The sequence below is a fragment of the Parasteatoda tepidariorum genome, chromosome 7 (assembly GCF_982258835.1).
Source record: "Parasteatoda tepidariorum strain Cologne lab strain chromosome 7, Ptep-v5.0, whole genome shotgun sequence".
Taxonomy (NCBI): Eukaryota; Metazoa; Arthropoda; class Arachnida; order Araneae; family Theridiidae; genus Parasteatoda; species Parasteatoda tepidariorum.
Genome location: NC_141761.1, coordinates 52,730,823 through 52,744,833, shown reverse-complemented (window position 1 = coordinate 52,744,833; position 14,011 = coordinate 52,730,823). Strand labels below are relative to the sequence as shown.

General features: G+C 29.4%; 1 protein-coding gene across 1 annotated transcript in view; it reads left to right on the top strand.

Moving 5' to 3' along the window:
* Positions 1 to 14,011, top strand: part of LOC122271468 (NT-3 growth factor receptor-like) — a 180,310-nt gene that overhangs the window by 108,343 nt on the left and 57,956 nt on the right. The window contains exon 3 of the mRNA XM_071183472.2: positions 8,009 to 8,080. Coding sequence (XP_071039573.2) covers positions 8,009 to 8,080 — 72 coding nt within the window. The remainder of the gene's footprint in view (positions 1 to 8,008; positions 8,081 to 14,011) is intronic.

The window sequence follows — 14,011 nt, the reverse complement described above, 5'->3', positions numbered from 1 at the left end:
TTTTAAAGCAGCCGAATGATTTCAATTTCTTAACCAAATTTTATTCTCATCTAGCTAGCAATAATTCTAAGCTTTCTTTTGTTAAAAGCCTGACAATAATTTAAAAACGAACTCTTACTTTAAAGTAAAATCTAAATTAAAGTACTAGAAAATTGATTTGTATGTTATTGAAAAAATAATCTACATGGTAACGTAAGAAATAAAACTTGAGAAATGTTAAAATATAATTATACAGTTGGTAAAAAAGTTCCGCAGACTACACGCTACCAGGTAATTAAAGAATTTATTTTAAAATAAGGACGATATAATAGCATGTTGAGAAATTTTAAGATACTTAAAAATAGCTACGTATCCATATAAATAATCATAAGATATATATAAAGAAAGTGATAAATAAATTATTACGAATTTAAGCACACGTAAGCATATTATTGGAATTGTTTCAATTATTGAAATCACATCAATTATTAAGAGAACAAACTAAAAAATAAAATTAAAAAGTAGTTAATGTATAATCACATTCAGTCAGAAACATGCTTTCATAAAATTCCACATTCGCTGAATAAAACGTTTCCTATTCAATAAAATTTTTAATCAAATCTCTTGAATGAATTTCGAATAAATTTTCACACGACTTAAAAAGAAACATCATATTTTGAAATTGAAGAAAAAGGTTAGCAATCGGCTATTAGCGAAAAAAAATTTGAATTGAATTTTACGCTACAAGTACGTAAGTGAAATTCCTTGTACGTTAATCACATTTAAATATTAATCTCCCTATTTAAATATTTCCTCATTGCTGATAAATTAGTTTTTGAAAAATGAAAATAATAATTTTTTTTCTCGACACTTTTATTAAATAAAAACAGTTGAAACATTTTAACAGAAAAATACGTAATATATATATATATATATATATATATATATATATATATATATATATATATATATATATATATATATATATATATATATATATATATATATATATATATATATATATATATATATATATATATATATATATATATGTTCATTCAGAGAAAGTAAGTTTGTGTCCGACTTCGTAATTTAATTAATAGATAGCACTAAATAATTAGCATATTTGAGGTCACCCCCAGGATCCATTAGGATTCACATTTAGTACGCGAAAACCCGATTATTAGAACGAAAGTTATTCTTTGTGATATTTTTTTACGTACTGTACATATACCTTTTGTGTCAAATGCACTTTTAATATAATGTTAATTTGTTGATATAAATTTTAATATTTTATCTAGAAAATACTCTTATTTTGTCTCAAAATGTAATTTTAATTTAAATTTTCCATCCAAATTTCATCGGACTTTTTGAGGGGGCTTATTAGAAACAAAACGGAAAAGTTAATATCCGAGATATTTAGTAAAGATTATATAATTGCTATGATCTTAGTAAACTTTGTTGACAACAAGAAGCATCTATTCATCTTAAAATATTTTTCATATTTTGTTCTTCGATATATATTTTAAATAATTATTTAAAGATTTTCTAGAAAACTAAAGTAAGATTTATTTTTCTTTACAAGTAGTACTGATTTATTGACGTCGCACCAGAGCTGCTCAATTGATTATTGGCAACGGTGTGGTAAATTCGAAGACATTCCATTACAATTTTGATTCCTCCCCAACTTTGCGAAGTCGAGGTTTTTACGAAAGAACAGTTTAACGAGAACCAGTACATGGCACATATGATTCCTAGAAAGGTTGGCATCAAAGTGGTCACCCACCTGCTCAATGACCGAAGCCAGGGATGCTTGACTTCAATGTTCTACTGGGAACAATCTCTTTACGATAGTCCAAAGCGTGACTTTTTCTCTACGAATATTTGCTAATAGCGGTATCGATAACTTCTTAATTCATCTGATTTGTCTAAACATTTATTATTGTTATAATTTTTATTTATTTAATGTTTTTAAAAACTTTTTTATATATTTTATATATAGTGTTGCAAACTTCTATTACTCTGGTTAGAGAATATCTAATTTTCACCAAAAATTAGCTGATAGCAATAATCATTTAATATTTTCCTATTACTGCGATGACATTTCGTTCTTTTGTAATTGTTTTTTTGTACAAGGTTTATACAATTGTTTTTCATACAGGCATTTTCAGTTTATTTCAAATGGTTATTTTAAAAATAGTATGGATTTAAAAAACATTTTATCACAGGTGGATTAGCGAAATATATATTAACAGCGAATAAGCAGCAAATAGCATTGAATTTGCTTATAGGGTATTTTAGTAAATGGTCCAATCAGAGAATGAGGTTATGAATGCATAAAAATAATTATTAACGCATATGAATTGTATTACGATGGTCATCAACAACAATTTTTCATTTTTTAAAGTAATTTTTAACAAAATTTCTTAAATTAAATACAGAATACTTTTAAAATATTATTGAAACACGTACAATTATAAGAAAGAAATGAGAAGATAATATATTTCCGATTGATTTCATAACATTCATTCGTAAAAAATGATTTAACGAAATACTTTTCCAAACAAGCGGATAAGTTTAAGAATTTTGATAAATATCTCACTATCTGTTACAAGTGGTGTACGTTATTTTAGCAAATTAAAAGCTATAAAAACCTATTAAGGGTCTACACAGGCACACTCACAAAAAGAAAAAAACTAACTAAATTCTTTGGCATTAGCTTCTATCGAAAATGGAACCGCAAAATAAATGATTTTTGAACTGCTTGCCGCTGCTAAAGCACGAAAAATTAAATTTTAACGTTTATGCTTATACACCGAAGAGCCATTACATTATGACCACCTTCCATCCATAACAATGGGCTCGCCCAGGTTTTCATGGTTTCTCGCCCGGGAACAATGTTTTCATGGGGCACATTAGGACCCATAATCCTCATGGAACAATCCCTGACGTCTGTAAGCTAAGTTGCAGACTAGGTTTACCCATTCATGGCAGCAGTTTTTCCTGCAGGGGATGGTGCTTACCAACAGGATAATGCACCATGTCATAAGGGTCGAATCGTCATGGATTGGTTCGAGGAACATTCCAGTGATTTTCAAGTCATGTCTTGGCCCCCAAATTCACCTGACCTTAATCTAATAGAGCATTTGTGGTCCTACTTGGAAAACCAAATTGGTGCTGCCACGCTACCCCCTCGCAATGTGAGGGAATTGCAGGACCAGTTGGTGAGTGCTTGGTACCAGATGCCTCAGACTACCTATCAGCACCTTGTGGAATCAATGCCACGGCGAGTGCTAGCAATTTTGAGGGCTAAAGGTGGTCCTACATGTTATTAGCAGAGTGGTCATAATGTAATGGCTCTTCGGTGTATATTTCTATATCATAAAAGATTATGCTCACGTAAATCAATAATCTCAATAATTCCAATGCTCAAATAATCTTGGCATTGTCAATATTGAATTTATGCTTTGCTCTATTAGCATTGATAATCGCGGGGAAGTTTACTACATTCCTTGTCAGTGCGGGTATGACTACATTTTGATTTCGAGAACACAATAGATATATCCGTTATCAAGAAATCTAAATATCCTCAATTGCTGCTCATAGTTGGAATCCTGGGAATAAATTCAGTTTCGACGATGCCAAAATTATTTCCACACCAGTCACATCAACTCATCTTGATGCACTGGAATCTTGTTTTAATTAGAATGCTGATTCGTTGTTTTTCACATTAGCTCCTCACCACCTCTCCATAGAGTGTGGAAATGCATTTTACCCTGATTTGCATCTCTCAGACGCTGTGTTTTATTCTTGTTCTGTTTTTCATTTTTTTCCCTCTACAGTTGGTTTTTCTAGTTTTGTTTCACGCTTTTATTTTTTTCATTTTTCGTTGGCAACTTTAAATGTTTTTTGATTTTATTTAAATCACTTTTTTTTTCTTCTCATTCACATCTGGCCAGTCTTGAAAATGGGAGCCTATTTTCAAAGCGCTTGAAAGATGTCGACTGTTATTTGCTATTTATATATAATCAAGCGAATGAAGATTTTAATCAGGTAATATCTTACCTCTTTAGTTTCTTGGGATTATTTATTTAATTATAATAGATATATTTTTTTCGAGAACAGTTGAGGTGATTATCCTCTTTAATTAAAATAGGGAATTCCAACCTTGAAATCGTTAATTGTTATTTATTTTCTTCACATGTTTCTTAAATCAACATTTAGGGTTAATAATTTTCTAGTAAAAAAATTCTAATTTAAAATATAAAAATCAATTGTATACAGAATTAAGAGAACACCGGAGAGGCAATTCAAGGTAAAATATAAGTCATTATTTTTCTTTTAAATTCAGATTCCTGTTCCAATATTGAATTAAGAGCTCTGTTTTCAGTATTGCCTGGGGCATGAAAACGTCATCCACCAAAATTGTTCGTATATTTTAGTTTTAGCACCAGAATTACGGTTTTTCTTTTTTACCTGTAATATTATTACCTTACAGTTCAGTAATTTTGCCAGAATATTTTTCTCCTTCCGAAAATTTAAGGAACTGTAAAAGTTAAAAGGTTTTGTACTTTATCTAAGGTATTCCTTCAGTTTTCCTTAATAACTGTTGGAAAAAAAATAACCTTCAATATTTTTTATCCCAATAGCTGTAATGCTACAAATAGTTTAGTTCTTTTTTAAATCCATCAAAATCAAATATCTTCAATATTTAATTAATGATCACTTTCCTCTTTAAACACAGCTCTAAGATTTTTATATTAAAATTGCATTATTTAATAATATTGCATTATAAAATAATTCATATTAAAACTTCAAAGATTCCCCAGAAGGCACATATCTAGTTTTCAAATAAAATCTCCTAGCTTTTAAAAAAAACTTTATTCAAGTTTATTTCTATTCAATATTTAAAGCCGAAAGTCAAATATAGAAAAAAAATCATGTTTATTGCTTTTTCTCAGAACACCATATTTCTAAGATATTTATTTTTATTCGAAACCGCATAGGAGTGATCCATATGCTGGAGTAAAGTTTTTAAAGCATAAAATACTATGAATAAAATATACCGAATCTAAATATCAGTAGCGCGAAAAATACATTTTAAACAAAAAGCTAAAAATATTTTTAATTCATATCATATATGTTACTATAATAATTAAGTTACTTTTTTATAATAACTTTCTTTTTTGGATTAATTTATTAATAAAACTTTTTAAAATTGAATTATTGTTATTTTTTTAATTCTTCGTTAATTGCCATTAATCTGTTAATCATTGTAATCACTCACATTGTATTCTGAATTGCTTTAATGCTATACTGTATAGAAATGAAATTATTCACCGAATAAATTCACAAATCGTGTTAGTTTGAAGCATGATAATATTCAGAATTTATAAAAAAAATGTATTACAAATTATATACACAATTACATCGTTAAATTGAGTCGAAAATAATTAAAATGTATTTCAAAATTTATTATCTGAGAATAAACAATGGAGATAAAAATATGTTGTTTGTTTCAAGTTCAATTAGCCGCTTTTATCTAAATTTCTATTACCGCTTTAAGATTTATCTCCACAATTAATTTTCTACACATCGCAAACATTTTTAGAAAAGTATTTAATATTTCGTTTCTGCAATATATTTGTTTAAAATAAAAATATTTTAATTTACTCAGAAATGATGGAAATGTTTTATTTTTAAATACATTTAAAAGCTTTCCTGTTCATTGAAGACATATTATAAATGCTTTTAAGTGCTTTCTTGTTGAAAGAAAATATTATTATTGCTTAGAATGCTTATATATATATATATATATATATATATATATATATATATATATATATATATATATATATATATATATATATATATATATATATATATATATATATATATATATATAAAATAGCACCATTAAATTGCAATGAAGACTTTGCTGCAAAAAATAAGTTGAATGTTTGACACTTTTCTGATATTACCTGTCAAACTTTATACACTGCTAACTAATGAACAAAACATATAAATGTAAAAGGTTTTTTTATTCTCTCACAGCAGGATAAATATTTCTAGTGCATTTCATAGTACATTTCTAGTACATGCAAGATACCCGCACACCGCTCCATGCGTTTGACAATGGTTCCGTGAATGCCCAGAGGTACAGGCAGGAGGTCCTAGAACCCTATGTGCGTCTTTTCAAGGGCGGTGTTGGCCCTGAGTTCATTTTTATGGACGACAATTCGCGACCACATAGGGCTCTCTTGGTTGATGAGAATCTGGAAAGCGAGGATATTCAACGAATGGATTGACCAGCCAAATCCCCTGACCTGAATTCTATTAAACATGCTTGGGATGCTCTTGGGAGAGCTATTGCGATGCACCAACCTCCCCCAGAACCATTCTGGATTTAAAAATTGCCCTGGGGGAAGAATAGAAGGGTCTTCCACAAGTCCTCCTTAACTCCCTTATTAGCAGCATGCATACTCGTTGTGCATGCTGTCTGTCTATCAGGGGTCACCATACACCATACTAGAGACAACACACACTGTACAAGCCTCACTTTTATTGTCATCTTTTATCCTTAAGTTCAGACTACATTGGATTTATTGGCAATAGATCTTGCCACTTAATGGCTCTTTCATTTTTGTTTTGCATACTTTATTATCAGAGAATAAGCTATAACCTTACCAAATTTCATTTATTTATATTCAGTATTTTTTGAGATATTTGAGAAAATGTCTTCCATCTCTTAATTTTGTCCAGCAATGTATATATAATCGCACAAATTATCGATCAACTCTACTAATTTTGCTATAGTTCGTTACAATTCCGAACACAGGTCTGTTCTCTCAAAAAAGGAAGCTGTCCATGTAAATTAACTGTCAACTGTATTAATTTTGCTGAAGTTAATTATAATTATTTGTGCTGGACTTGTTTTTCGAAGAATAGAACCGGCCGTATTAATTAACAACCTAATCTCCGAATTTTTTTGGCAACTGCTTAAAGTGATATTTCTTTTTCTCTTTCTTCTTTTATCTAAAGAGAAATATTGAAACTCAAAGGAAATAATTTTTTGACTTACAGCACGAGGCATTTTCTCCTAAAATAAATGTTAAATTGCTTGGTTAAAAAAAATAAAATATTTTTTTACTTATAAAACTGATAATTATGAATACTAGTGGGCTGTGCCCTCTCCTCGCTAACTCTTGCCAACCCCAAAAAATTGCTACGCAATCTTATATGGTTTGCATCGCAAACCAAGCTCGCTTTGCTCGCTACTAACTTAGGTACATTGCAAATGCACAAAGTTCTAAGAATTTAAAACAATCATTCAAATCCATATAACAACTTTTTTTTAAAAAACAAATTACATCTTTTTAGTAAATGCTAAGTCATTAAAATAAATTTGAATTCAAATAAATGACATGTAATTCGTTAAACTAATCAGAAATGTGCTATAGTATAATTCGTGATATAAATCAAAAATTGTCAAATAAATTCGTAATATATAAATTCGTGAATAAAAGCGCTTTCGACAAAATACTAAAATAGAGATAAATAAAATACTATAATACTAAAATACTATCGACAAAGACTACTCACTTCTGCCTAACTTAATAGTATGAAATTACCGCAGCTGATAGTGTGAATTTCGGAAGAGATCACATTTGGTGAGAATGCTCTCTCTGGTTATTTCAGTTTTCGTTTTTAAAAGAGCTATATGTTAAGCAACCTAAGCTAGATTTGGCATGTGACATTTTCAGCGGCGATCATTGGTCTATTTTCTAGCGTTGCCATTCGGAGAGTTGTAATGAAGCTTTTTTTTTTGTCGCCGTGTAAGAGAAATAAATATATAGAGATATTTTAAAAAATGAATAAAGGGAAGGTGAGTAAGACTTTAATTTGGTAATATTATTACTAAGCAAAAAGAATATGGTAATATTACACAATAAATTTTATTTAATGATTTTGAGTGTCAATTTAGAGTATAATTTTACTTTTTATTGCATAAATTCTTTTATCTTTTCAGAACCATCCAAAGTAGTGGTCTGCATACAATCACTCCTAATGCATTTCAGTTTACCAAAAGATTAAGAGAAATGTAAGTAATTACATTAAACATTCTGTTTGTAGTATTTAATATTTCAGTTTGGTACAATGAAAGGAAATGAAGTAAAACACAGTGATAAAAACAGAAATAATGTAGTTAACAAAGGCAAACCATAGTTTCACCCATGCAAGCAAAACGAAGTGCATTCGACAAAAGTCTCAGTCAGCGGAGGACATTAAAGCCATCGAAATGCTAGACAGAGAAGCATTTAACAAAAGGAACATAGTCACCCGTTATTTTTTATTTTTTTTTTCTTATCCAGAGAGTGCGTTTTTATTAACGCAAAAATCATTGTCCCAAATATAAGAAAGTATGAAAGAATCATTAAGTGATTATTTCTAAGAGAAGCTATCAAGGTAACTTCACAATTTTCAAAGCAATATCCAGAGTTTGAAAAAAAAACCTGGATTTTTCATCAAAAACCCAGATTTCATTAGGTTTTTAATAAAAAAAATTAGTTTTTTTCTTCAGAAATGTTTTAAATTTTTATTCCTGAGTCCTTGATGAGATTGCTGGATTCGCTTCTAATATGAATGAGAGTCACAAATAAATTTAGTATCTATTTGTAACTTTTTCCGTTGCGTGAATTTTAGGGAGTTTTAAATTGCGTCGCTATTATTTTTATTTCTTACCGATAAACAGATCGTTACTTAATAAAATATTAGTCACTCAATTAGAAGATTCCAAATTTTTGCACTGCATTAACACAGGCTCAGTTCCAAAGCCTATTAATCATTTTTCATTTATTTTGGTTGTCATTGTTGTATGATTTTGTTTTTTTAATTTTCATTTAAATTTTGGTTACTACGAAATTCTTAAATATTTATTGCCATATTGTTTGGTAATATTGTGTTCAGTTAATTTCTAACAACAGTTATTGTTCGTTATTTTAATTGCAAACAAATTTTGATTGGAAGCCATATTACATAAATCTTTTTATATGGATTATTTACTGCCCAATAGCTTAAAGGGTTACGTTACACACAGTTTTCAATGTGTTTTTAATAAAAAATTTCAATTTATTTTTCGAGAAAAATAATTTCAGTAATAAGGCTATATTTTTTGTTAATTTTATGCTGATGACGATTAAAGAAATCTAGATATTCGCTTATTAAGCTACCCTACCATGCAATTTTCTGGTCTTTAGGAATGTGCTAACAATAATGAAAAATTGTTTAAACCATTTTGTGATGCATTGAGAAACAAAACGTTTTTAATATTTGTTATGCCTATAAAATGTCAATATATGAAACATCTTGGTTCAAATATAATTTTTTTCATTATAATTGCAGTTTTCATACACTAATTTTTTTTAGCAAAAATATTCATTAGAATGAATTTAAGTAGTACTAAAATAAACCTAATGAAAAGACTAATTAAGAAAACCGGAAAGATTTATTATGCCTGAATTAAATTTAGAAGTGAATTCTCATACAAAGCACTAATTCAATTTTTTAGCATTAATTCTTTAAATATACCCTTATAAATGAAATTAATATTTGCCGCCTCCTTATATAGTTAAATATAAAAATTTGTTTTCTAATGCACTTTTCACAGCATTTTACCCTCTAAATTTTTTCTTAACCTTTTTCTTGAATTATAAAAAAAATTGCGGCCCTCGATTAAAAAAAAAGGATTCTAAGCCTTAATTAAGTTTCATTGCTATTATAAAAAAAATTAATATTTATTAGTTCCATAGATGGTATCAAATATATATAAAAGCAGTTTTTTTATGTTCAATAGTAATATGTAGAGTTAATTTATAAATTCTATCTTAGATTTTGTTTAAGAAAATTCAACAACTTTTTCAAGCTACACAAATAATTTTATTTCTTAAAAACAGATAATTTTTCATAAAGTGATTTAATTATAATTTAAATCACTGCATTCCTATAATTTAAATCGAAAAATGCAAAAGTAATATCGTATCAAACGCTAAGCACATGTAAGGAAAATTTGATTAATAAAAACATAATAATATTAATTTAACATAAATTTAAAAAAAAATTTCGTAGAATTTTGCGAGACCAACCTCTAATGTATTCTTCAGATATGCAGACACTTCACTTTCCATTCAAATTAAGTTTCACGTTAGTATATTCTCAAAACAAGTTAAATGCATTTAATTTTATTAATGAGAGTAATTTATAGTTATTGGGGTTTTGAAGTAAAACCTATTGATCTAATGCAGTAAATATTTAAAAAAAGCCACTTTGAAGAAAGGTTTTTTATTAAAAGAAGGCCCACCCCAAAATTACTCTGGCGGGTTTTTTCGGCCTAGACCTACATTTGCAAATCCCGGTAATATAACATGAATGGTTCTTATAAAAATTGAATTTCACTTAGTAAACTCATATCTTGAACTCCTTAAATGAATTGTAAAGCTATCGTTAATCGGTGTTATAAGAGAATCACTTCCTTATAAAAATTCATTGATTTTTCATTATTTAGTTTACTATTATTTTATTATATTATTAGTTTTATTATTTTTTATTTATATATTTTTTATTATTTAGATTTTAATTATGGCAAAAAAGTGACTTTTGTAAGGCATACAAAATTTTGACTTTGCTTTAGTTTATTTAATTTTAAATTAAAGAATCAAAACTTTGACTGCAGTTGGTCGAAGAGTTCTTGAGGAAAATAGTTGAGGAAATACGACTTCGGTGGTAAAATACGCGTTAAGTGAATTTAACATTAAGGAATGCGAATTTTCGACAGCATTCAGACTGAACTATTGAGTCCATATTCTTAAAATCTTCCGAGTTCTGACTAAACTATTGTGGCTCAATCTTCATAGTTTGATGATCAAGAATACAAATTCATCGAAAGAAAGTTATATTTATTCAGAAAACGAGCGTTTTTGTATTCTATTTAGCAACTTAAAATATCATCTGCAGCAATTAATTAGCCTACTTATGGTTAGGTTCTCAAACCATTAAAATTCACAATTAGTGCGTGAAAATCTGATCATAAATTTTTTTTAGGTTATTCGGGTGCTCAACTTTTTTGCACACTGTGCGTCATTTGCTATTTACCTCATCAGTAGGGCAGAGGGTTTTTCATAATAAGGCATTAACTCAGATTCGGAATTATACTTTTAAGAAATATATTTATGTTCAATTATGTATAATTTAAGGGTGCAAAAGATAAACGTTTAAATATTCCCAAGCCGCGTCCAAAAGCATAGATAATGGATTAATATCCCCAAAAAAATGTGAGTTAAAAAAGGAAATACGTGTGAGATGTAGTCCACGGTATCAGGCCATCATGCCGTAAAGTTCACAAGAAAGCAATGTCTGCTAAAGATGGTCGGATGGCACGTGTGCGGAAATTTGCATCAAATTGAAATAGTAAAAGATAAATATAAAGTTTCATATATTTGATAAATTGCTAAAGAATTAATGCCATGTTGGCCTGTGTGTACTACTATATACTGGCGTACGTGCTTATGAATTTAAACATTCTCATAAGGAACAAACGAGGATCAAGTTCGATACTCAACAAATATGATGCCCTAGATATTTATGGTGACGATCAGATGGGTTACAGCGATGCTAAAAAATATACTAAGTAGAAGAAAACTAGCTTCTATAAACATAATTTTAACCATTAATCAATGTTTGGTTTGGTCTTTGTGCACAAAGGAAAAAGCAAAATTTTGGAGCACAGCTGCAGAGGTTCTCGAAATGGGTTTGTACCATCTTGTCTCCCCAACTACTACTGGGATTGGAGTCAAGAAAAGTTTTTTCTTTTTATTTATTGTTCGTTTGTTTTGCATTTTCACTCTATCAATAAACAGTACTGTACTATTAATTAAGATATTTTATTGGGAATACATTTATATCATCCATGCTGATTAAATCTGCTAATACATTTTGACATAGAAAGAAAGAATAAAATGGCGATTGACGGGAGGCAGCGTATCCAACCATACATCTAGAATTATACGACAACAGGTGACGTACCTCCTGACTGTCACTTTGCTTCTTCTGCTCATGCTTAGGATCTTAATATATATGATGCTCTGTGAAATCTAAGTGTAATTTGTCTACGGTAAGAACTCCCTCCGACGCAAAGTTTGAGGCTGTTTCTTGCTATGGAAACAAGAATAGCGCATTTCAGGGAGGGTAGCTTTTGTTCACTCTAGGGACCGAAGAAAAGATTCAATTTTTCTCACCGATCCGTGCCGAAGCCTAACAGAGACCCCGCATCTCTACTTGAAATAGTTATATCTCGTTGTCATAGTCTCCACCCCAGGTCCAGACGAATGGCATGGGGAGTTCTTGCTTCAGGCAAACTATATTTTTCCCTCCCTAAAAAATATTTTTCTGGTATATCATGCCTCACCAAACACTTCCCTGCGTTAGTTACGTATTCGAAAAGCTGGACTTCTCCTTTCTATGTTCCTTGAGTGATGCTGTTAAAACATCACAGATGTGTACCGAAACAATTTGCAAAAAAAATAATAAAAGCTGTTTTTATGAACGAAATGAAAAATAGTAAGCAATTTTATGTAGTTACAATCTAGCAAAAAAAAAATTGCGATGGAAACTAGATCTCAGGTTACCTACTGACAAAAGGGTTGTTGCCTAATTTTTCTCCCGTCTACGTTCTTTGGCTTTAGTTTTTTCAGCCTCGGTAAGTTGGTACCGTTTTTTTTCTTGCTTCAACTCTAACCTTTAGAACCGTGTCAATCAGTTTGGGACCTTCTTTATTTGTGATATTCACCTGAATTAGTAGTGGAAACGATCCAGCTTGAGCTGTAGGTTAGAATTTCTGATTCTTAATTGAAACAACAAGAAACAAAAATATCGTTCAAATGATGAAATTCTCTTTTATTCACAACTCAAGAAGTATTTACGGTATCTCTCTGGTCCCATATCTCAAAAATAAACTCATCAACTTAATGCATATCAAAATTAAAAGTAAAAAACGAAATTAAACAGCAGCGGTCGCCATAGCAACGCTTGAAATGTCGACGCATGTGCACTGTTTACTGTTACTCTTGAACACAGTTGAAAAGTGTGATGACATCCAAATAAGGTGCGCACGCCATTAAACACAAAGCAAGACCCATTTTGGCAATGGGTAAAAAAAAACAGAAAAATCCATGACAGATATTTCAATAACATTTGAGATTTGTTCTCATTTTACGCTGCACTCTTTGAAAATGAGTGTGGTTCGAAATCAATTTTAATGATTTTGTTTCGCAACGTCTAATCTCAGAAGCTTAATCGATGATATCAAAAGTGTATTGTGTCTAACCTGTGTTACTTTGAGGTTGAATTAAGGTATTTTGTGATCACGATTTGTTTATGCATTCATTCACCCTACTTTGCAGATGTTTCTTTTATGTTATATTGATTCAACATTTTTCTCACATGACCTTCTAAATTTAAATCGGTAGCCAAAAAGAGAAAACCTACATTTCATCAAAAAAAATGTCATAAATTTTTTTCCAAAATTTTTCTCATTTTACAGCTTATCACTGTGTTATAATTTAGGTTAAAACTACAGGAATTAAAGCAAAATAATGGTTTTTAGTGAGGTAGAAAAAAATAAAACTTCTTGTCATTAGTACTTAACTGTTGAAACAGTTGAGAAAAACCGGCAGCTAAAATTAAGAGCTCATTAAAAAAATTTGTAATGCGCTGCAATATATTTTTTAAAATAACTGCTCAAGTTAAACAAAAAATGTTGATGGTTACAGTTACATAATTGTTGCGGAGAAAGAATGGTTTTAAAAACACGTCTTTGAAGTGCTAAACAATAAATTAACATCTTTTAGATAAGACACACTCAAAAATTAAATATGAATAACTTCTTACCAAACAATAAATAAGCAAAGTTGCATTGAATTAATTATTTCAAGGAGTACTAGTCTTGTTTAATATATTTGTTTTAATATTTACAAGAAAG